Source organism: Temnothorax americanus, unplaced genomic scaffold (genome assembly GCF_048541705.1).
Source record: "Temnothorax americanus isolate GAGA-0224 unplaced genomic scaffold, ASM4854170v1 Scaffold18, whole genome shotgun sequence".
Classification (NCBI taxonomy): Eukaryota; Metazoa; Arthropoda; class Insecta; order Hymenoptera; family Formicidae; genus Temnothorax; species Temnothorax americanus.
The window spans coordinates 1,738,779-1,764,754 of NW_027509318.1; the positions used below are offsets into that span (position 1 = coordinate 1,738,779).

A 25,976-nucleotide genomic window follows, 5' to 3' on the forward strand; every position below is an offset into this window, starting at 1 on the left:
AAAGTGAAATGAGATTTTTTTTGGCAGCCGTTGTCGCGGGAGGTTAATTCAGCATGAGGAACAGACTAGTTATACGCGGCGGTAAATAAGCAGCAGCCGAAACAGCGGTAGGCGAGCATTGCGTATCTCGGACACACGTCATGCATTTTAATAGAAGTCACTACGTACATTTCGGTAATTTTATATATGCCTCTGTATCCGAAAAATATTACCGGCATATCTGTATATACGCGGGACATTCCGGAATAAATCCGGCCGGATAGAAAATTTTTTTTCAACATGACGGCATTCGAGAAACGTATAACGTTAGGCATTATTAGGCGTTAAAAGCGTCGTGTCGGTAACTCTCCACGAATCCTTACCACTCATAAAATTATAGATGACAGGATTCACCGCGCTGTTGAAATAACAAAGCCAATGGGCGATCAGGCTAATGGCGATCGTCCATTGATTCGACGGTAATTCCATGGTGCATCTAAAACAATACATTCACAATGATTACAGGCGATTATGGTAATATATAAATTTTTGGTATTGTCGTCGAACGTTTGTCAAAGCAAAGATTGCTTTATTATTACGTCAATAATAATTTTACATATGAAACGACTATGGTAGTACTAATATTGTTTTCATACATTTAGCAACTTGTATAAAGTGGTCAACTGTCGAATTTTACTATCGATTTTTCCTAGTTCTCAAAATAAAATAGCATTCGTTTTAAAACTCATTTATCTAACGTTATTTTACTCTTCTTTATAAAGGATGATTTAGATTTAGATCTTGTGTTGGAGCAAGCAATTTTTTACTCGTGGTCTTTGATTAATTTAAAGGCACTTGTTAACAAAAAAAAATTAAATGGCCATAGATTTAAGTTATGAATGATTGAGAATAGAAGGTTGTTTTTGAAAATAAAATTTATTTTACTTTTAATGTGAAATATATTTATTTTAATTGAATATGTGTTGACTTGATTGAATAGATTTATTTTAATTGAAATATATTGATATTATATTGAAACCTGATATTGAAATTTGAAGCAAAAATGATATTCTCGCCATAAAATCGGTTTTGGAGTACGACAGAATTTATGAATAAAAAATGGCTTTACGTCGAAAGAACGCTTATACAGATTAATTGCGATAAAAGAACAAGAAATATTATTACGAGTATGGCACGAAACTAATTTATAGTTTATTGGAAAAAAGTGCTGGTGGAACACCTGGTGTTCCGGAAAATTGGAAATATTATATAAATTTCCGACCATTATACATGCGTAGGTACTTTATGTCCCTATATGTGTAATAACTATTTTTATGAAATCGATTTAAGTGGAATTTTATGAGATAAAAAATGCATTCAAAAGTTAACAAAAAGTGCAATTTTTTTATTTTTTTAGATCTATATTTAATTTCGTAATATAGTATATTTGTTCTAATAATGTTTGATAGCTTTTTGCACAGATTTAATAAAATTGATAGAACGTAACATATTACACATACGGAACATACGTTTGTCGTGTCATATGTAAACATAACTCTGACGCAGTAATGTTTCTTTTACTTTGTCGCGTTTGACATCGATATCGGGGATGGTCGCCATCAAATAACATCGCAATATTGAAATTGAATATTTCACTACACCGCGCTTGAAATATTTTCATGCAAGAAAACAACAAAAATCAATGTGCACGTGTTAAACGTACACTGCACTGTTACGATAATATACTATACTAGAATGAGTTAGAAGAAACGCACATTAATGTCGCGTAACATATACCTTAGAATAGAGAGCAAATGCACTGGAAAGAAACATATCGCGAATGTGATGACTACGGCAACTAACATCTTCGCCGCTTTCCGCCGAGATCTCAATTGACCCTCCGGATTTCCACCCCCGGACAGTGGAATCTCAGTTGAACGACAGACTCTGGTAGACACTGTAATTAGTTAATTGGTGATTTTATATCAAACCTTATTTTCAAAATTTTATTTTTAATTTATTTCGTGCAAATCTCGAAACAAAATATCTTTTGTTTTGAAAGAGTAATGTTTCGTGTATCTTATAAAACGAATAGAGTATAAATAAGTTGATGATAAAAATTTATTGGAAACTCTTTTGCTTGAAATTAAAAAGCAAAATAAAAAAAAATATAACTATTAATCAAGTCAATCTATTTTATTAATCTTCACGCGTAACATGAATGTTTTTAATTCATATAAATTGTGAACTTTTATCGTTATAATTATATTTACTATTTTTGTTTTTTTTTCGGTTTGTTTTCTTCCCCTGCAGTTCAGTCGTTTTGAAATTCAGCACAATATATCGACGAGCCATTCCACTCGTTTAGATCAGATAATTGAGACATTTTATTTCGAAACGCGATTTACATCGTCTTGCAAAATAAGCGGCTTATGTTATAATCTGGATATAAAGTTTCCAATTTTAATTGGATACAGGATCGGGAGTTTTGTCATGGGAGATGAAATGGCGAGAATATTGGACTTGTGTATGCTGGGAAATTTATATCGACGTACACGTGTCATTTATCGCGCGTGAAACTCTGTAGATTTTTTCAGCGAATTATATACATATATTTTTAATGTAGTAATAGGTAACGCATCATTGTCAGATCTCTGCGAAAAGCAAAAAGAAAGGTTTTCCCTCATAATTTTCGATGAAACGTCCTATATATAAATTTTTACGCATTCGGAGAGCGCTCGCATATGTTCTTTATTGTCTATTCGAAACAAATATCTTTCCATAAATTTTTTTCGAACTGTTATAAAAACGTTATCAGACATTTTATGTTCTAATATCAAATGATTTACTCTATACGTTCCAATATCGATGGAAAAGACAAATTTTTATTCTTTACTTTTTCTTTTCGCAATAAGATTTATGTTCTTAAGAGAACTTTTCAAGCGTTTCTTGAGATATATGTTTTCTATTAGTATCGAAGAGTTAAAAAATTACTTTAACGCGGGTACACAATATAGATCGCTATTACTCACAATCAGTAAGAGTTCTAAAGAAACGGAATAAATATGAAAAAATGTATTATATTATTTAAAATTGGTTAATTGTATTATGAGTAACGGGTATACAATTATTAAAATAAAATCTTCCTTACAATTATGTCCTGGAATATCGCTTCTCCAAAGAACGCGCACGATCTGCCAGTACGCCACGCTCATAAAAAGCAACGGCATCGTGTACAGAAAGATCAACTTGACAACTGTGAAAGTAGTTTGACTTTCTCGGCTCCACGACCAAACGCACTGCGTGAATAATACAGTCTGCACTCTACTGTGTGACGGCACCGTGTGTAACACCAGTAATTCTGGAATGTCTGGTCAAAAGGCATAGAATATTAATAAAATTGTCTCTTTTGCCTCACTTGCAAGCGAATTTTCTTTCGGCAACCGTCGTAAGAAAAAATTAATGCGAGCAAATACATCGATTTTCTATCGCGTGCAACAAAATCTTAAAAATAAAATTTATGACACCATAAATAAATTTTTAGAGAGCAACGTTAGAATTCTACGGAATGAAATATAGTGTTGAAATATATTGTATATCGTTGGAGTATTTTTAGTATACAACGTTCTCCAGAATTGATGCGAAGTAAACACATTCCGTGAAAGTCAGAAATTATTTTTTTCCGAGCTAGAACACACCCGAGTCGTCATAACATAAGTTTCACGTTAAAAGTGGAAAGCGAATTGTTTGGCGAGTTATGAACGAATAAACAAAGCATCGTTTACGTTCCATCGATTCTTGGATAGGCATACTATAGAAAAATGCGTCATGCAGTTGATATATAGCGATAAGACATTAACTTTCTATTGACTATATTTATTTAAAAAGGTAAAATAATTCGTCGCTTTTTTATAATGTGTGCTTACCAAAAAGTAGCGATATCACCCAGATCACTATAATAGCGGTTTTCGCTCGGGTTGTCGTAGACTTGAATCTCAATGGGAAGCATATAGCGTACCACCGGTCGATCGATATGAAAGTCAGCGTCAAAATGCTGATACTCACCGACACTGTCTAAAATAATTATCTTGGATTAGGACAATATCTGTCTCTCTGTCAATTCTGTAAGTTGTCGTTGCAATTGATATTTTAAAGGTCAAATCAGAATATTACTGACGACGAGGATACCGTTCGTAATTAAAGAGAGATATACGAAAAGAGATATATGAGAAGAGATATACGAGCAAAAATGCTGTTCCCTCGTTAAAATCGAGAACTGATGTTTTATCTCTTTCAAAATTTTCTGCCACGCGAAATTCACGCTACGTTTAAAACCTGTCCGAAATAATTGATTCACTTTCATTAATATTAATATTATACAGGGATGCCATTTAAATGAAAACATTCATTCATTATGGCTGCGGTCCACTTGACGTTACAAATGCTTCGAAGCATTCCTCTTCTCTTTTCTTTCAATGAAGAAAGAAGGAGAAGAAGAACGCTCCAAAGTATTTGTAGCGTCAAGTGGACCGCAGCCTATATCATATGATAAATGGATTTGAGGATTACTGCATAGCATTGAGTTTCGCTTAACATGCATTAGACATCAGAGGAAATAATAGGGAGAGAATAGGAAAGGGTAAATGAGATTTATTAGCCACTTCGCAAATAGCAACGCGCATCTAATTCTCTCATTTCTGCTCGCGTTTCTGTCTCGTTCGTGTCTTTCTATCCGGCGACGAGAAACTATTTGATTGTCAATTGATTTATAGGTATACCAAAGAGACTGAGAACTCTAACTTTGCAGTTGCTTTGCATCAGTTTGTGACTGTAAAACGCAATTGAATATTATTCGAGCGCGAAATCTGCAAGGGAAAAGGATACACTTGTAACCGGAAAAATGAGTCGGACACGCGTAAAATTGAAAAACAGCTGATCTTAAGTAAAAATCGCAACACAAATACTCAGAAATAAATTAAAGGCCATAATATACCGAATGTCTGCATAATAATTGACAATAATGTAAGTATTATAAGTGATTGAACAAATTTATATAAAAATTTCGCGATTTTTATCGCGTCGGTTGTTATGTCTGTAATGAAAAGTGCAGCGAAATAAGCGAATTCAAAGCGACCGCACGATAAAATCAGGAATCCGTATATAAACGCGCTCGTTTCTATTGAATTCAAGTCCATACTTCTTATTATCGAGAATCGTACATTCTTGAGATTAGTTTAGTTCCATTTGCTTGGCTTCGCTGTTTACGGTGCAGTTTTTCCGATTTCTTTCAAATTTTTCTGTTTGATTTAGAAATATCTCTGTGTTCCTGTATTTGTATGAATTTATTTAACGATAATATAAAATAAATTGAAACAAATATCATACTATAATTTATCAGATTATATGATAGATTTAATCCGATTATTTATACGGATTGATTCGTGGTAAAGATGCTGATTGGGAAAATTGAGTTAATAAAAGTAAACGTTTTTATTTGTATATAGAAATATTATTATATCTAGTATTTTTATGTAATACGCGTATCATTATAAAACTAAAAATACTTGAAATGAATACAGAAGTATGCAATCGCGAGAAAAAGAAGAAATTGCATAATAGACTACCGATGGTGCTAATTTTAAAGATACAAAATTGTTTAGCAATAGTTTAAAAATTAAAAGTTATGAAAAAATGGTAACATATGGCTACAATAATAAAGAAAATTTTAAGAACGAATATAAAATATAAGATATAGAGATATAAATAAATTTTTTAAATCTTGAAATTACTATCAAGCATTTATACTGATAAATTTAATAAAACTTATTTTCTCTTTTCTTTTTGATCGATCGATAATAGCGAAGCGCACTTGTGAATATGAAAAACAAGCGGTGGGCTACTAATATATTTTGATATACTGTCGCGTGTATACGTTGTAACAAAGACACGAGGCGTATATCTTTTCTTTTCCCCATATCTGACACGAAACAATTTCGTGAATGTTTTCGCTACTGTGTGTACACCGCAATGTAGCACGTTTTAATTAAACCGCAGCTATCACTTGCCGTTCGCGTTCACAAGTGTTGTATCCATCACGCTAGCGCACGTAATTCGTATACGCGATAGCGACAATAGCACACGTGGCATATTATAACGCACGTGACAATTGCGTGAGATCTCGCGATTGAAGAGAGAACTTTGAGAGAAATTTATGAACGATTTTTTTAAATTATAGAATTAAGGGATTATTTTGGTGCGAAAAAACGCGACCACGTCGTGTCACTAAAATAATCCCTTAATTCTATTAAAAAAAAGTCATTTATCTCAAAGTTTTACCCTCACTTCAATCTTGAACGAGAAACTTGGACTTTCAGAAAATTGAAATTGAGTGATTAAATTTAATTAAACGACGCAGCGTGTGCGCGAAGAAGTTACAGTAAACAAATGTCTCTTATTCAAGTAAAGAGGAGAAATTTTGAGAAAATGCTTGACAGTGATGGAACCGATATTGCGATGATTTCAAAATAAATTGCCGAATTTCAGAGATTTTTTTTCCTGGTAAAATTAAACTAATTTTTCTTTAGTGAAAGGGTAGCTTTTGAGTTCATAGGTCTATGTTTGAGTTATAAACATACGAATAAACAATTGAAAGTTAAGAAAAGCTTTTCGCCAATTTATATGTAAAATAAAATAGTGATAAAACACACTTAATAATTTTTTTGTTTTTAAAACAGTATTAGCTGATATGGTTACCCGGGCTTCGCCCGGGAGTCGTTTTACTTCAAACAACACTTCATTTGTGTTTCAATATTTTTAATAAAAAAAAAAAAATTCCTTCATCAGGCAATGGCTTATCAGGCAACAGTATTATCAAACTTCAATTAGCCTGATGAAATTATTTTCCTTGCTTTATTTATTACGTATTACGTATGTACATCGAGATCTCCCGGATAGAGAAATGGGATATGGCCTCTGCTTACGTCAAGAGATTATTTGGAACGCACACTCGAAATTGCAATTGCGGTAGCTCGCGTGCGTTACGCGCTGTGCGCGTGCATTAGCGAATTACGACGTACTATTTTAATTTTCTCATTGCCCCGCGAAAACGAGGCTGCCGATAGCGCCGGAAACGTCGAAAAGCGTCTCCGTGAAAAATTTATCGCGGTCGATCGCGTCACGAGATAGACGTATATTGCGTGTAAAATATCACCCGGGGTATATCCGGACGCGCTCGAGAAGCGGGCCCGTCCGCGTTCTTGATATAACACATTGATATACACGCCATGCGGTATATACGCCGCGAGTTTATACGTTAACCGGTGTCGTATTTTTCGCTCTTTCTCTTTCCTTTTTTTCTCCTTTATTTTTCCCTCTGTATTTTCTTTCTCTCTTTTCTTTCACGAGCGAAACCGAGCTCTCTCTCGTCGGCGATTTACCAGCGATGGCACGAGCTTCGATTTACCTACAATTTAAATGTCGCGAAAGAAGAATGAACGCCTACGTACATCGCATACAGATCGATGCATGCGATGCTGCGGCGAAATTATATACGTCTGTGAAATGAGAGCATGTCGATCACACCCGATAGCCATCGATCCACGTTAGCGGGATACATGGGTTTCACGGGTGGATGTTTACTCAAACTCGCGAAAGCAAGTTCGCGAATTTATTACGGGGCAATTGAATATTTCAGAAACGTCGAGCTCGATCGAACCGCAAGAACATCCGGCGATCCTGAAGTATGAAGTAGTACATTTATATTCCTGTGAGTAATATTCACCAGGAAGAATTATACTACCTTGTCGTATCTCAAGTGTTCAATGAGTAAAGCATTTTATTGTCAAAGTTATGTCGGCATATAAACGTTTACTTCAGGACCATCGGGATTTTTTTTTAACTCGACTGGATCCGATTATTTTATAATCCGTGTTTTGCTACTCATTATTAATTTTTAGACATATTTTGGGATAAACTTTTTTACGATATAATATCGGGAAGAATTTTCGATAAGCAATAAAATAGGCGTCGCGTCGCACGCAATAACGGCTCCGGTCAACTCGTTTTCGCGATCTCATTATCGCAACGTGGAAGTGCGGTACAAGTTTGAAGTGATCGAGTTCGAGAACTGCGAAATTTGATTAATATAACCCTCTAAGCTATATAAGCGAGCACGAACAAACTCCGTGCGCGGCAATTTCCTGCTCTTGTTCGAACTCATCCGTTTCACATTAGGCAATATGATGCGTTCATACACGATGCAAAAGTTATTCTCATCATTAAAATCTAAGTCACTCACAGTTTGCAATTTAAACAAATTATTCAAGTAAATGGCAAGGTAAATGGAGATTGCGTAGAAATTCTCGATTTTTAAATCATACAAGATTTGCATCGTATAATATTTTATTATTTTATTAAAAGATATAAAAAATATAAAAATGTATGATATATAAAATAAGCGTACACTTATCTCTTTTAATATCACGGAGAAATGCCCAAGAAAGAAATCATATATATATATAATATATAATTTGAAAAAGGATGAGAGTAATACTTTTACCTAGTGATTCCAATTATCTTCTGACATTTCCGCGTATAATATGTGGAAAGAAATGTCTATATGCTCTAATACGATCGTTGATCTTAATTAGTGCATCGAAGGTATTACATCATAACAATTGTTTTTGTACCGTTCACCGTTTGCAGGCCATTAAAATCGATTTTAGATCTTCGTCCGTCCTTTAGAAACTCTCTGCCCTTTAGCAATAATTACATCGCCTTGAATAGATCCTTTGATGTGGTGAAATTCATAGATCTTAGGCACCACAATGCTGTCCTTGCTCTGCTTGCAAGTTGCAAAACGCATGTTGCGCCATTGATTACAGTTAATAGATTAATTCTATGTACGTGCAATGTACATACGTCATTATCATTGAATTAAAGACATTTTAAGTCAGAAATTATAGATGGTGGTCGAATTAGAAAATTTTATTAGAAAAATTTTACAACTTATTTATTTTAACTTCTTAATTTTTGACATAAAGTGTCTTTGTATAATTATGCGTGAAATAAAAATGTGTACCTATATTTTACTTTATAAAATAGGCATTTTACGCGAATACATATACTAGCCATTCATTTAAAAAAGCCATGTCTTAAAAAAGTTTTGTTGACGCTTTTTCGCTGCAATTGATTCTCTCATTGCGTTTACTTCGTGAGCATTTGTCATCACATATTTCGACGGTTTTGTGTATCAAAGGAATAGTGAAATAGTGTAATAGTAATAGTATAATATTAAAGTAGTCATCTAGTATGATCAATTAGACACGAATGATAAAACCATTTTCTTTATTTCTGGAGCTTGCGAAAAGATTTTTATTTTGATAATTCAATTGTTGACTCGGTTCTGGCTCCATCAGCTTAACTACCTCAATGACTCTAATTGGCGGTGCATAGACTCCAAGTCATTTATGCTTGGAATCTCCTGTATTATGGGTACTCTATCTCTGGCATGTCTTTCTTAGTCTTGGCCTCCTTTGTACCATCCCTCTTCTGTTTGGAATCCTTCTTCTTCGCATTGTGCCTCTTCCTCTTTAACTTTGTCTTCTTTTTCGTTTTGCTCTATTTGGATTCCACTTTCCCTGCAGCCGGCTCCGTTCTGACATCCTCTATCTGAGGAATGTCCTCGCCGTCTCGTCCTTTGGTGATTTACTCACGGAAACATCACCGTTCGGATCACCGCTCGCTTTATAACTCTCTCCGTTTTAAATACTAGAGCTTGCTCCAAAGAGAAAGATAAACTTTCTTACTTCTTTTATACGTGACCCGTAAATGGAGACAAATCACGAATCCTGACATTCTTTCATAAATATGTTTATATTCTACATATTTATGCCACGGTTTTAATAAGGAATCATTTTTAACATTTCTACCGCGCATTCGTGAATCACATCGCACAATGGCCTGTCATTGTGCAGTTATATTCCAGATCCAGATATACAATGTAACATATGTATACGTGTATACCGTATTGAATTTGTCGGCGAAAAGCTCTAGTCTTCATTCGGACGATCAATCAAATCATTCACACAGATAAAATCGCCGCAGTTCCGTAAGCTTTTGCGTAACGTAATATCTCAAGATTTCTTCCCAGCTCAATATATCTTCTTGCTCGAGTAAATCTGCTGCTTCGTACGATTTCTTGTAATCCTTTTCATCCTTTAATCGTAGATTAACAACGATATTTCTTGAGCAGATAATATTATTGGAGGAATACGGTCACAACTTGTAAGTTTTCGCCTTTTCTCAATAAAAAAATATAAAATTCTGCGTTCTTACAAATGTATAGATCTCTGTTTCAAAAGGTAATGATTTATTAACGATTAAATAAAAAGTTAATTCGCGGCGTGAAATTGTTTAGAAAATTTAGATTTTTTACAGTTAGCTTGTATCGAGAAATAAAGAATAATATACCTGTCGAATTGGGATTCTCGTTGAAACGATATACACGCCTATCGTCTGCAATACTCCGATTCTTTATTGCAACGAAAGCAATCAATCCAGTTGCACGTACGGTGAAAAGTACCGCAACTTCCGGTATTTTACGTTTTAATATACTTCAACAATGTGTGTGTGGTACTATTTTCATGTATTTGCAAAGTATACATGTATTTACAAAAGCGAATTTAAAAGTAAACAAAATCTGAAAATGTTTCTGCATATGGGAATCAGCTTTTTACGATGATCGAACAACTTTGTTGGTGTATATACGTGTTGGATTTCAAAGACAGAATAGTCACAATATTGATCTTGAAAATGGAATATGGAGATTTCTTACAACAAATAAAAATGGATACGCTTTTAAATCTTTCAATTATTCTTTTTAATCGCTCCATATATTCGATGGACTTTTTCGAGATTGTCCGTAAAGATGTTGAGAACATTTACGTTCTAATACACTCGGGCTGGTGAAATACATGTATTCATTATATTTGTCCGATATTTATATGTCTGTTTCAAACACATACTTGTCCATTTTCATAACTGATTGTAATTTAGCTTGTAACCTTAAAGTTTACAGTTTTGCTTGAAGCGTAATACCGAAAGCTTATTACAGCTGTAAGCTGTTTTATAAGCTGTACAATTACAAGCTCAAAGAAGCTTGTAAATTATATATGTATATATTGTACGCTTTTAAATTTTTTAATCATTCTTTTTAATCACTCCCATATATTCGACGGACTCCTTCCAGATTATCCGTAAAGACGTTGAGAACACTTACGTTTTAATACACTGAAAACGATAAGTAGATCTTTAATCGAGTCTTTAATTAATTTATCGAACGACATCGCCGGCCGCGATTGCCGTCGCTTTTAGCTTTGATGCTGCAGCCGCAGCCGCGCATCGGGTCCACTGTAACAGCGTTAATGGCCTCTGCATTATTTTACCGAGACTCGTGGGGGAAACAATTCTTTCACGCATAATTATAAGAGGCTGGAAACGCGCGTGATGTACTTATACCGCGATGAAAATTACAACTCGCGCCAACGGGAGTAAAGTGAGAAGGAACAGTCAAACAGAAATATTCGTACTTATTCACGTTTAGTAGAGGTGTAAATGAATTATAAAAAAGGTAATAATTGACGAACGTTTAACATAGGTGATAGGAAACGTCTCTTTGTAATAAATGCGAGCAAATTTGCAGATTTGTCATTTATTATAACGGGATGAAGATTATTCTTGGATGAAATCAATCGAATGAATCACGATCGTTATACATATACAGTGGCGCGGTCACCATCGCGCGGCATCTTCCAGGACGCTGATAAAGTCTTAAAACAATGGGCGATAAAGCGAAGCGATATAACATTAGCTTAGCGTCGTAAAGCCGGTCCAGACAACGCGAACGACTTTGCAACACGAATGCATCAAATCATTTTCTTGCGCATTATATATTGACCTCACCACCATCGCGACTTCTGCTTTCAACTCTTCTATCCCCGAACTATGAAAGATGCATGAAGTGAAAATATTTCTCCGTGAATTTTATCTTAACATGATTTTTTAATAAACATGTGAATTCCATCTCGTGCCTATAGGTAAAATAATCGCGCTCAGAACGGATCGCGATAAATTAACAATTATAATGGCGATAATCAATAATAAGATTACTTAATTCCTAGAGTTTCGTCACGAAAGAAACCTCTTTCGTTTTTCTCAATAATAAAAAATGCAAACGGAAAAAGTTTTTAGGGCCATAGAAAACATCGAGAAAATCTTTTATAAGTCGAAGCAATTATTTAGATTAGGAATTAACCACCAACTTTTTTGGAGTTAATACTTGGATGAGACTGACCATACAAAACACCATTGACAACATTTTGCTCGTTACAGAGAGACGTGTTGTTAATTCTTTCAAAAATATGCGATTCTCGCGCGTTGTTGCGTCCAAAATTAAAACAGAAGCCTTAAACGCGCAGCAACATTCGCGCCAGAGGCGAAAATTTACGCATGGCAATTACGTTACCGTCACAAACATCCAATATATAATGTACAACAGCGTTAATCAACGCGATCTGGGCACGAACGGGTCGGTCGGTCGGTTACTCACACGCTCGCTCGCTTTCGAATCGCGCGCACATGCAGATCGATATGACGCGTCACGGCGCGGCGGCCCTCCGCCGGCGGGTATTTCCGTTCTCGATCTTTGGGGCGGAATAATGGTTGCAAAGTTTGTTTGTTCCGAATCCCGCGAGCGTTATATCCGCGATTTTGATTCGGTAACGTTGCGTTGACGCGTGAGGCGCGAGCGCGAGCGTGACAGATCCTGACAACAGTATTGACTGATCGGCTTGTCGATCGACGCGAGATTACAATGGACGTGTATATCACGATCTCTCGCGATTCACATCGTGCCTCGCAATAATACGATGTTGCGGCAGCGAGGATTTGCCGAGTATAGCGAACGCGGCACCCTGATGTCTCTAATCCCGCGGATTCAAAGTCCGAAATGGACTTTATACTACACCGTATATCCGATACCGAGTCGCGCGTGTTTGGCCGCCGGCGTCGTCGTAAAATGTTTTTGGGTCACGTAACAACGGAAGAATGTCGTGTCCTTTCTCACGAGTCTTTAATCGCTAGGCTTATAATCCATTTTCCCGCCGTCGCGGATTAGGGATGTATGCGAGCGTGCGTTTATTGGACACGCGAGGATGTTGAACGCATTCTGCGGACACATTCTGCGAGAATGACCGTAACAAATAGAATTTACATGTACGGGCACGTACTCGTCTAATCGAGACGACTCGGTAATCGAGCCCGAGAATAACACGCAAATTCTTTTACTGAATGCTATAACCGATTAGCGCTCTATATCGCCGCGACACGCTCGAAAATATCGATAACTGACTATTATCGGCCATGCTTGAGACATTATTCCGTCGAACGTTGAAAATTGTTATGCTTCAAGCGATCGAACTGTAACAGGGGGAAGTTCGCGCGAAGATACAATATGCATTTTGTGCAGCGTGTACTTTTGCTCCACGGAGTTTACCCTTAAATTCACTACAAACTTGGGACAACTTGGCAACCAAGGAATTTCTAAAATATACAAAAGACATTTTACAACGTAATAAAACTTACCAAGCAGATTGGTAAATTTTGAAAAATTATTGAAATTTTTTAGATATATTTGAGTAAAATTAATCAAACATATTTTATATTTTAATGTAATAGATATTAATATTTTTTATTATGGTAGATATTAATCAGAATAATTCGCTTAAAATTCTTGGTGGTACACGTTGTCCCACAGCTACCATGATTTCAGGGTAAATTTTAAGAGAAAATTCTCTCCGTGTGCTTGAGAAATTGTTCTCGTCACGACATTCGTAATGTATTCAATTTTAATTGTGCAAGTGTATTATTACTTAACTACATAATTATATTAATTACACCCATAGCGTGTACGTACATTAAAATGAATTATTATACTCTCTGTATGTTCACACAATTCTGGGCTAATTTTCGAGATATAATAATACAAATTTGTGTAACCAAATACGTGCAGTATATAATTAAGTAATTAATATAACTTTATAATTAAAATTGAATTCATTAACAGTGATGTGGCAATAAACGATTCTTTAAATATATACATATACATATACCTATATAAATAAGGATCGTTTCTCGAAGTGTCTTATCGATGACTTACATTTCGAGACCCTTTGTTATCTAATTGATCAATTTCATAATGTACATATAATGGATTTGCATTTATATAGCATTTTGGGGGAACCGCACCATACTAATTATGAATATGCAACAGCAGAGGATATTACTGCAGGATACTTTCCGTGTTAGAATCGATATATATCGTTGGAACATATACGTTATTTATATAACATGTTCACAAAACTGTGCGCCACTTGTTCATAGATGAAACGATAAATGGCACGCATCGATTTTCCGTCGCGTTGCGCGTGTAAAAGTAACGGAGATAGGTGAAATAATATTTATTATATTGTCGAACTGCGTCACATTTTGCTCATATTTCAATAACCTTATTTCACGATCGCGTATAATATTTGCTTATAAATTTATACACCATATTTTCTAATTCTAATACATCGCACCGTCGTATATTAACATCATGCGTACAATTTGCATTTAATTTAAATTTATACGTCACAGATTGTAATATATTGTATATATATGTATCTTAATATATTGCATTCAAAATTATTAATTAAATAAAATCAAGATTATATATTTTAGCTTCATTTTTTAAAGAAATCAACTTTGCAAAAGATATTACGTAGCTTATATTTTTAATAAAATCGAGAATAAAATATAAAATGCATTTTAATCAGTGAAATAAAATATTTTTTTCATTGCCCATTTTGTTGATAATATATAACTGACAAAATAATTTATAAATAAAATAAATAATAAACAAAAGGACTATATAATTAATGTATAAAGATGGAGAAATGGGTTTTTGTATTACAACTTCAACAACTTTTCTTTATTTCTTTAAAAATGTTGTTTTTTATCATTTTATAATAGAGAAAGACGTATCGACTTTTTAATTTTAGAAAATTTAATTTTCTAGAGAACGAAAAAAACATTTTTTGCATTTCCAAAATATTTTTTTATATGAAGATAGCCTCTTCCCGATATTATTATTAACGCAATAATAGCCTTTAAAGAATAGCCCTTATAAATAATAGCTTTTTAATTGAGCAGCTCGAGATTGAATTAAACATTCAAAACACAGTGGTAATTGTACAAACGTTTACTTTGTAAGAGAACTAAGGTGGAGGCGCCGGTGCGTAATTGGCAGCCAACAGCCTCGCGTTCACAAAAATTATGTACTGGGTATGTCTTGATGGCCATACCCCATCATGACGGGGTTAACCGACACGACGCGCTATTGAAGTAGCGAGCACCCTTTTAGATTAGCCCGTTCAACACCGGCGTCTTATAAGCCCTGCATATCGGAAATTAAACACGAGACAAATATAGATCCTCTGGCCATCTATTGTACGTTTGAGGAACTATCGCATACAACGCGTCTGATGACAAGTCAAATCCACGATGCTTCCCATCGATTTATTCTGCATCTTGATAACATAGACTGATAGACAAGCGAAGTCTTTAAGTATCTATATTTAGGTAGCTTTAAAAATAACTCAAGACAATATGTATATCTCTATTCCACAATCTCTCTCTCTCTCTTACTTTTTTTTTAAATTTATTTGAGAGTTCTTTATTTTTTTTTATCTTCCAATCGTGAAACTCACTGAGTAAGAATGGAAAAGGGGAGCAATTATTAATTAATTTTAGTATATTTTGCCGAATATGGCTCAATCCCGAGCCGAAACGTTCGAATATATACACTGTTGAACAAATCAGTGAATTGGATCTTTTACGCACCGATAACTGCGTCTTTTTATTTAATTTTGAGAGTCCAATTATCCTTTTTTGATTCTTTATTTTTGTCGTTGCATGTATATTCAACATTTGCGAATCGAACACCGCGTTTTGTACAATTTCACAAGTTTTCCATTGAACGCGACAAAGGGAAAAGAAATGATCCGTTTCCGCGCACTATCGTAACGTTATATTGTAATAGTCCGATACGGTGACAAGCCGGAGGTTTTTAAATGTCAGATTATTCTGCGATAATAACATCAAATCCTTCAAAGCGCAAAATATTCCATGCAACGGCAAGCCAATTAATCGTGGGTTTAAATCGAGCTCAATTAAGGTCGATTCTTTGCGAATTCCATCGCGATTGCTGCTAAAGCATTTGACAAACAAAATTAACCACGCGCTCAAATTAACATTAGTGTGACCCGTTGAAGAGCGCAATCCCGACAAAGTAGCGCAATTGATAATCAAGTTAAGTATACCTCGGGCAAGAGGATTTTTATTGCACAAACTGATTCATTAACCTTGCGTGCCAGCGGAAAGTTAAGTGCCCCATGAATCTACATCATATACATATGTGATAGCGTATCGAGATTACATACAATTTCGGATAATTTTTATGCTCGTTCATTTAGCCTGCAATGGCCTTCGCTAGTAATAGTTTACTAAAGGTCTGAAATGCTAATGAGATGCAAGCGTATACAGTTGAAACAATGTTTCGGAGAGTTGCCAAAACATATTTTCTGTGCAAAAACGAACTTTGAGAGAATAAGCGCAACGCGAACCTTGTATTATGCATAATGCCTCGCGTGACACACACGGAGAATACATTTTCATATATTGGTTTACATTTCCAAGGCGCGAGAAAGATTTTTTTTTAACGCAAAAATGTACGAATGCGGTCAAGTTCGATTACAGAAAAGGGAGAATGGAAAAATCGCGCGTAAAGCGTGATCGCTTAGTTTGCGTGGGCAGCGCGTCGCTTAACGGAATTCTATATGTCCGTTAATACGACATTTGCGTCTTGTGCCCGTATCGGACTACGAATTGGGATTGAGATTGGATTGAAATTTGACCAATCGGAGCAAAGTTTGTTAAACTTGAGATCAGTTTTTTCTGTTCTAATTGATTAAATTTCAATCCAATATCTCGATCCCAATTCGTATAGTCTGATACGAATATAGGCTTTAGGATTTTCGATTCCTACTTTTCGGTATTGTGGCGACTGTAGCGATCGATGTAACAGAATCGCCGCAGAAATATAGAATAGGACGCGGAAAGTCTCGCAAAATATATTCCGCCTGACTTCCGTATCGCGGCGATTGTGAATTCCGAGAAGGCCGGCGCGACGCGGATTTGAGCAGAATATCGGGCTTGTTTGATCCTTAAAAAGCCGCCGCCGGGAGACGAGCCCGCGGGAAATACGTTGCGCGCTAACTCAGCCGGTGCCGAACATCCGCCGGGATGTTGATTTTGCTGATTCTATTACGCGCACTGCGAATCAGCGTGCCCGCAGAATCCGCGCTCCTGGACTGTATACTTTGAGGATATTAAATCGGATAATGTGGGAACTGAGATTAAATCGTAAGTTCCTGCGAACGGACGTACTACATTCCTAGCCCCGCCGAGATTCACCAAGTTTTTCACTTGGATTTTTATCACTTTCATAAAGATTATAAAAAAGCTTCCATATATGCATAGTTTGCAGAAGTCGCGTCGTCTTGAAAAATCTTTGGACAAAATTTTGAGAAATATGAGACGCTTCTTGATGTCGGTTGAAAGCAATTTCCTTCGAGATGAAAAGACAGCAAAGGTTACTCGACAGTTATCTAAATTGCCAATCGCAAAGTTTATCAAATAATAAAAAAGTCGCGTAAATAAATTTTTCAAAGAAAATATTTCATAATACCAGCGTAATACGGAGAGATCGATTTTGATGTTTGCTTAAACAAAAGAATGATTAGACAATTTCCGTTTATTCAAGCAGTTCCGCAACAATGTGTGACAATCTGAAATTCAAGATTATCTGGTTAGGCACTGACAGGTCGTACAAGAATCTATTGCCGAAAGGGGATAATCTCGACTTCTCAACCGCGAACAAAGGTAATTTGCGAACCAAGCACCTCTCCAATTTTCCTCGAAAACAGGTATCGCAGGTACACCAGACCTTAATGAGTTCGCGCACGGAACTTAAAATGAGAAATAATGACAATTTCTCATCGGCTAGTACAAGGTTATAAATTGTAAGATAAGAGTATCGGATGAATCGCAAGACGTTTTCGCGTGTAAGTTCTCTTGGGCATTTTTAAATTCTCTCTCTTATATAATCCTTTCGACTTCAAGTCGATTTGATAATTAGATAATCGGGATGTGGAAAGGTCATCTTTAACGGGATGAAAAGAGGCTTACCTGGAGATACGGCACTGCCTTACAGAGTTTCAATCCGAGGAACCAGGTCTCCGTGACGTCCCAGAGGACCGACGGCGGCAGGCAGATGAGCAGAACGAGGAGATCGGCCACCGCCAGGTTGACGATGAAATAATTGGTCACGTTGCGCATCGAGTGATTGCGGTAGACGGCCATGCAGACGAGCGCGTTGCCGATCAGGCCGACGACGAAGACGATGCTGTGCATGGCGATCAGCACCCAGTAGGAGAATTTCGGGAATATGTGCTGCACCATCAGCTCGATGTAGTCCTCGTCCGGGATGCAGTAGTCGTTGGTGCAATTCGTCACGTTGGTGTACTCGAAGTAATTGTTCGAGTAATCGTCGTCCGCGTCCTCGGCGTCGCACGAGCGCGGCGTCGCCGATACCAGCCAGGCGACGATCATCGGCACAGCGAGATTCATGTTTCGATCTTATTGCGTCGTCACTATGTCGTCAGTATGGTATCTCACCCGCAAATCGTCCGCGCGAAATTACACGCCGTATAAACGATTTAATTGCGATCTGTCTCTAATTACGATGTTCCATGCGGTAGCATCGCGAAATTCATTGACGGTATCCGGAATCCGGACGGATAAGTCACTCGAGCCGAATTATCGATCACGTCAGTATTAACGCAAATAGTGCGTCTTTGCCGAGGTACCGCGTCGTGACAGGTTTCAGTCCAATAAGTCACTCCGTCAAATAAATCGCACGAATGCAAATTTGGTAACGTAGCGAAGATACCGGTGCTCTCACAGTAATCGATATGCTCTTTAAGTTCGCGAAAGCTTTCGTTTCCTTCTTCTTTTACAATCTGTGCTCACGCGACCTTAGCGTGTAGGATTTCTTTGAAGCAGGGATCACGCATTCCGCTCTTCGGAGCGCGATCGTATAATCAGCATTCGTTTGCGCACGGCAAAGAAGACGGTCGTTGAAATTGTACCGTTTATCTTCTATGCTAGAAATAATGTTCTCCTTCTAGGTACTCGAACTCCGTAACTTCAACATATGATTCCCAGGTCTGTACCTAATAACATTGTAATACACTTCAATAGAGTCAAATGTCAGATGCCGCGGATGCCCAATTTGCAAGATTCGAATAGCTCCGCGAGCTTATTATACCTGCCAAGTCGCATTTTCTTCGGTTAATCATTTCATAGCGTTTAGATATGCTCTGACGAATACGATGAGGTTCGTAGACGAGATTATGACGTATTCATAATATATAAACGATTTGTCCAAATCAATCTTATCTCATACAAATCAGAATTTCTCTACGCTTGCACGGTTATTCCATCAGCGATGCTTCGTATTAGAAACATTCGAATTCTTCGATTAAAGCAAAAATCGACAAAATAAAAACACCAAGCCGTTAAGTCGGTTATAGGGATAAACGCACGTCGATCGGTGCAGATATTTAATTAAACTGATACAATCGGTAAACTATCTTGAAATCACGCGGATGACAGAGAAGTGCAATATAATGGTCATTCGGGCGAATAAAGCCAATCGGTCCACGCGAGAAGCGGCGAATATAAAGTGACGATGAGGGGGCAAGAACGAAGCACGGTTGGTCACGAGTCACGAGTGTCACGACAATATTACAAATAATTCAGTACTCGTGCAAGAGCGCGCGCGGATATCCCAGAGTGGGCGGACAATGGCAAACACACATTACCCTACGTAAAATGTAGAGTCGATCTTTGTTACCGAAAATGTCAAAGAAGGAATATTCGACATTGTTGAAATGTCGGGACTCAATATTTTTAGATTTTTACAGTAGTCCAACAAGTTGATTAATTTTTTAATCTCTAGAATCGCAAAATGCTATACATTCGAAGATGTTTTTCGGCAAATTGAACTAAATGAACAACATCGATTAAGACGCTTTGTATAGTTAATTCACGCAGATATCATTATTTCACACGCTGATTAACATGGAACTATATCGAATCCGAGTGTGGTTTGTCTGTAATTGCGTGGTATTTTTATTTTGCTCGTCGGTAAATTCAATTAGGTCTTCTTGTGTGATGTAATTAAAAGTTTACTAGTCGACGGTAAAATAGGTCGGCGGTATCTTGATTTTATTGAATTTTATGACGTTGCAAGAGATGAAGCGCGCAGAGATTCTTGGCAAGCTATTTTTCACCATTAGTGCAATTCTTAAAAATTCCGAATAGTACATTTACTTTGCTAGTGAATAATTAAAAGTAAAGACTTTTTAATCGACTTTACTGACTATCATTTTTTAATCGTTATGACAATACGATCATTGGTTTTGTTCAATTTTTTGGTCTTTCTAAATTGATCTAATTTTGATGGTTATATATATGTATATAAGCATCCTCTCTATGTAAATAATTCAATTTATTGTGAAAAATATTATCTTAGTGTACGAACGATGGAACCTCCCTCATTCCGTGTAGGGTGTCGTACCATTAATTGAGGCATGCATCTTTGCCTTTCCGTCAGTTAATTTCTACTATCGACCTATTTTTTTCGAATGGAAATGGTTTAACTAATTTATATGGTAAGTTTGGAAGTGCCGTTCGGATATATACAGCTCACGTACAGTCAGTTCCATTTTTCTAATCCATAATTCAAAATGTTCCCGTATTTTCTATGCGTGAAATAACTTCGCTTCAAACTGAATGAGGAATAGCTGTTATTATCTATTTGCTTTTAAATTCAATTTATGGAGAACTTTTTGTCCCGAAAAATGTGGGGCGCGAACTCGCGCCTTGAATTTACATAATGGAAAACTGATTACAAATATCGCACAAAGAAATAAGCTATATATGTGTTCATTTTTGGGATAAAATAGATTCACTTCTTGCGTAGTATTATTGATAATTATTTCTTGCGTGCCAATTTTGCTTAACGAAGATAAAAAAATGACAAAATATTTTTAAATTTTTTAACATTTTTATTCATTTTTTTGAATTTAAAAGATAAATGAGGGGAGAAAGAAAGAATAAGATTTTCATTCCCGCGTTTTTTGTAGATTATACAATTCTTTTCTCAAATATATTTACATTAGAGCGGCTTAAATACACAATTAATATCATTAATGTAATATTATTTTAATAATATTTTGATGTAGGATAATATTAAGTAGATATATATTGCATATAAACAGAAAATGATTAAATATCGTTGCATAACATGAGTTATTGTGCGGGCTGTTTAAAACAACTTTTATGTAATATCACATAATGAAAACAACATTTACATCGTATAATATGTTACCTATATAATGAGAATTAAGATATCAAATAATCTCGTTTTTAATTTTTTCTAATAACTCTAAACTCAATTAGTTATTAGAGTTAATTAGTACCAAGAAATTTTATTTTCTACATCTCACTTTCGATGTTGTTTTTTTCTTAACTGTCGCGCGTCGAGAGAACATAATTTTTATCTTTATCAAAAAGTTTTTATCGTTGCTTTTCACCTAACTGTAGGAACTGCTAACTAATAAAAAAAGTGCTAATGTCGTGTTGGAGTTTTCTTTCTCTATTCTTTCTCTCTCTCTCTCTCTCTCTCTCTCTCTCTCTCTCTCTCTCTCTCTCTCTTTCTTTCTCTCCCCTTTTATCGCATCGTGCATGATACGAACAACGAGACATTTTCTCGTAAAATTTCATCTTTCATGGCTCCCTCGAGTATAATTGAAACGACCCTGTAGCTTTCGTATACGAGTTACTTCCTATTTTAGTTCATTAATTTTATCGACAAATTCCAATGACGCTTGTATGTGTAAAAGCATTATGTTACGCGCGATTCGCCCGTTTTCCTCGCTGTTAATGAATTAACTATCCACGCGGAAAGATACCGCTTAATTCCCGCGCAAGTATTTACGGGAAATTGAGTCGTCGAAGGTTGGTACGCGGGGACATTATTTCCACGTGCCTTTGTATCCGCCGGGGGATTAATTTAACTTTCCACGTGTGCGCGAGGCGGTCCATTATCGGTCGATCGGAAGACAAGTCGCTGACGCGCGAAATAAATCCTCTTTTCTCTTTTTTCGCTTTTTTTTTCTCTTTTCTCGCGAGCGATCTCGTTCCCGCGCAGTGGATCTCGTTCCGTCTTTTACAATCGAGAACAAACGTGCTAGATACCGCGGTGTATATGCCGGAGGGAGGAACCGAGCGAATAAATCTCCGCTCCAGAGGTACGGCTCTCGTATACAACGTCACTCTTCGTGCTGATTTATCGTCGCGTCGTTGCGCCTTGTTATTCGCGGAGCCGATTGCCAAAACAACTCGTTAAATTTTATCGAGAGGTCCGAGCGAGAGGTCGCCGCTCGTAACGTTTCGCTCACTGTTTTTCGCCCACTCTCTTCCTCTCTTTCTTGTTAACGAAAATCCGCAATGAAACATTAACGTCACCCGCGACGGTACGGTCACGTCTATAGTAATCCCATCACAGCGAAAAGTCTCGTGGGCTTCCTTCCCCGGTTTTGGCTCGTAACAAACAGTAATAGTCTTCCTTAAGCGAATGTATCCGCCGCGCCGCAAGATTAGACTCTTATTTCCTGCGTACACGTTTAGAATCGAATATTTGGACAGATTTATACACGTTGCACGTATTCTCGTCGTCACACTTCGAAATTCTCGTCGAAATTTCAACGCGGCGAATTATATAGAGGTGAGGCTGCGCAAGATGCGTCTAAAGTACTTATTCACGTAAAACACATCGTACATAATGAGAGATTTTTCCCTCCTTTCTTTGTACGTAATTATAATTTAATATTTACATTGGTTTATGATGCAACCAGCTTGCGTTTCGTTTTTTTTTCCGGCATGTTGATAGGGATGTGTGTTAAAAAAAAATGTCGGAAATATAATCGGAGTTTTACGTTTGCAAAATTTGCTCCGTGAAATTAAACTCATTTTCCGCACTAACCAGTTGCTGCACATCGAATTCTTCGAATTTTTCGGATTTCCTATACTTTTCATGAGATAACAGAGATAAAGTTGGGAAAATAGTCTGTGCTAAATTTTGTTCTATCTTTTTAATTCTGAACATTTTGTTACATTATTTTAAATGCTTGTTTCTTGAAGAAAATTTGTAATTTAGGTAATTCTGTATGCGCTAATTTTAAATTTTATTTAGAAATTATTAATAATAAGAAACGAAGTATAAAAACGTAAATATAAATAAAACATATTTATTTATGATAAAAAGAAGCCTGACACATTCGCGTGACTAAATGTGTGAATTACCGTACGTATTAAATATACATATTTATTCTATTACATGCTTAACTACTTAAATATTATTTTAAGTAATTAAATACTTTTAATATATATATATATATATATATATATTAAAGTATCATGAAAGTATTTGCAAATATTACATTTTATTCAGATTTGGTCGACATATATCAATAATCTGATTTTTGCAATGCGCTCCAGAACTAAAGTTTCAACTTTTTAAAAACATGTATAATTTGGACAACCACTAAAAATCCCGTTAACACGCGAAGTTATTACCTTCTGTTTACCGGGGGGGAAAAGTCGTCGACGACGATATTTGCACGAAAAATCTCCGCCGAGCAAAAATTCCTTTTTCGCGACGCAAAGTTCGCGCGACTTCACAAAGTTTTTAAACCGCGTCTCTCTCCGGCGTTTGCGTTTTTTTTCCGGGCACTCTCGCGAATCCGGGTACGGGCCGTCGCGTCGATCGCGTCGCGGTTCCTCAGGATCGTTACGATGTTTGCTCGGACATCGGTGGAAGGGGTGAGAACATACCGACGCCGGAGCGAGGTAAAGTGCTCCGGGTTCCTTCCGCGCGGAAGGATGCGAACGCGTCGGCGGACTCTGCGAAACTGAGGTGCGCTGTTTTAACGAGGCCGTGAGGTGCACGTCGGTCACGACGCCGCACTTGCACGCCGCGAAAATTGCTCAATCTAGGGGGGACCGAAATATTCCACCTGCTTGTACCTGCTACACTGGTACTTTAACTATTTTCCTTCGACGCGGAATTTTGCATTCTGGGTACATGGCAATTAAAAAAAATTATACGTTTCCTGCAATGCGAATCATAATTCTACTGACGAGTCCTTTGAACGAGTTTGACGATTTTTCCTGGACGATAATGTCGAGACGCTATAGTGATTTTCGAATTCCGAATAGGAAAACAATATATCGAGGAAATTCATCGCGAAATGACATTTTTGAAATAATTTCGAACGGACTTTATTTTGATTAAAACTACTTAACTTGTTTATGGTTTGGCTATAATTTAAAATGTAAAATATAGAAACACATCGAAAACTGAGTAGCTGCAAATATATATAGTCTATCGAATATTAATCTCCGAAACGGAATGTGCAATGTTAAAGGAAAATATTGGACTTCCCTTTGGCTTTACTAGCGTGTTTTGTAAAAGGAACGTTATTGATATACACATGCGTGTTCATTTTTTATACTTGTTTTATTTACTCATTAGTAAAACTGTATAAAGCTGCAATATGAAACAATGCTCGCCATACATCTTTTGGAAAATATTGAAATATTAATGCTTTGATCAATTGTTACTTGACACTTAGAAATTATAAAATTATAAAATTTTTGTTACACACAGGAAACTATTTATTGAATATTGAGATCCAGTATTTTAATTATAAGAGAAATTTTCGATACATGTCATACAGTAATGACGATCTACTAAGTAATACGGGAATTGCAAAAAGTGATTTCCTAATTGTTTTGACATAAAATATGGAAACAATTTGGAAAATTCTTCCTATATCATGCATTACGTACTCTCTCGGCATTAATCTAAATTCATTTTCTTGGAATAACGCAGAGGTACACGTTTTTAAAAACACTCCGATTATCATCCGCATAACTTCTCTGATTAAAGGTTTACAACCGTGATATATGGTGGCATAGTTTCCTGCGATCCTGTTATTCATTTTAATTTATTTTTCCTTTCAAAGATGTTGTACAAAAATGATTCGTGACTATTGTCGTATTTGTACAATGTTTCAAGCCATTGTAAATCGTAAATAACTATTGTAAAACAATTAAAGGAGATTTAATAACCTAACCAAATTTTTAAAAACAAAAGTAAAATTTTTTGTCTCCAAAATAAATTCTAAATCTTAATTCTTGAAAAGATTTTTTTTTTCAATTTTAGAATTCACAAACTATCAATATATCTCATATTTTTATTGCAATTTTTCCCTCAGATTCGACTGAATGTAAATATTTGTATGTTCTGATTACACATCGCCATGCGCACACTGCACATATCTAAAGCGGCGCAATGCGCATCGAGCGCTTGATGTGTTATTTGCGAAATATTTTACAACAAATCGCGAGACTCCTCTATCGCACCATTCATCGTTTATTCGCGATGTTTATTCGCAGGTTCATTAATCATCAATCATTGAATCGCCACTGTCCGCGCTTATCTTATCTTCGACGATTTATCACGAGGTTTATTCGTCGTCACATTTTCCAGTCGTCATTCCGTAATCCCACGTTTGCGGAATAGGGTTTAATACCACTTTGTTAACGTTAATTAATCTTATTCCTTAGGGGCCCGAGCACGGTGTCACGGCACGTTCGTGCAAGATTGCGCGACCACCATATGACAGGTTTCCTAAATCCGGATGGTA

At 36.2% G+C, this 25,976-nt stretch overlaps 1 protein-coding gene, 1 long non-coding RNA gene and 1 other non-coding gene across 7 annotated transcripts in view; 1 reads left to right on the top strand and 2 right to left on the bottom strand.

Annotated features, from left to right (window-relative positions):
* LOC143896133 (orexin receptor type 2) overlaps window positions 1-23,978 on the bottom strand; it is a 34,920-nt gene extending 10,942 nt beyond the window's left edge. For 2 of the 3 annotated variants that reach the window (XR_013256564.1, XM_077403727.1), the window contains exons 1-6: window positions 23,842-23,978; window positions 18,325-19,370; window positions 3,906-4,053; window positions 3,131-3,349; window positions 1,777-1,936; window positions 363-475 (exon numbers count right to left, since the gene is read on the bottom strand). Coding sequence is in view for 2 of the 3 variants with exons in the window: in XM_077403727.1 (XP_077259853.1) it covers window positions 363-475; window positions 1,777-1,936; window positions 3,131-3,349; window positions 3,906-4,053; window positions 18,325-18,765 (1,081 nt within the window). In the remaining variant the exon portion in view is untranslated. Of the gene's footprint in view, window positions 1-362; window positions 476-1,776; window positions 1,937-3,130; window positions 3,350-3,905; window positions 4,054-18,324; window positions 19,371-19,465; window positions 20,017-23,841 lie in introns of those variants that run through there. The other variant, XM_077403728.1, reaches the window with a different exon arrangement.
* The window catches only part of LOC143896144 (uncharacterized), a 64,597-nt gene that overhangs the window by 9,062 nt on the left and 29,559 nt on the right, over window positions 1-25,976 (top strand). The window lies entirely within an intron of this gene.
* On the bottom strand, window positions 15,301-15,438 carry LOC143896407 (U11 spliceosomal RNA). The gene has a single exon (XR_013256630.1). It is a non-coding gene; the product is annotated as a U11 spliceosomal RNA (small nuclear RNA).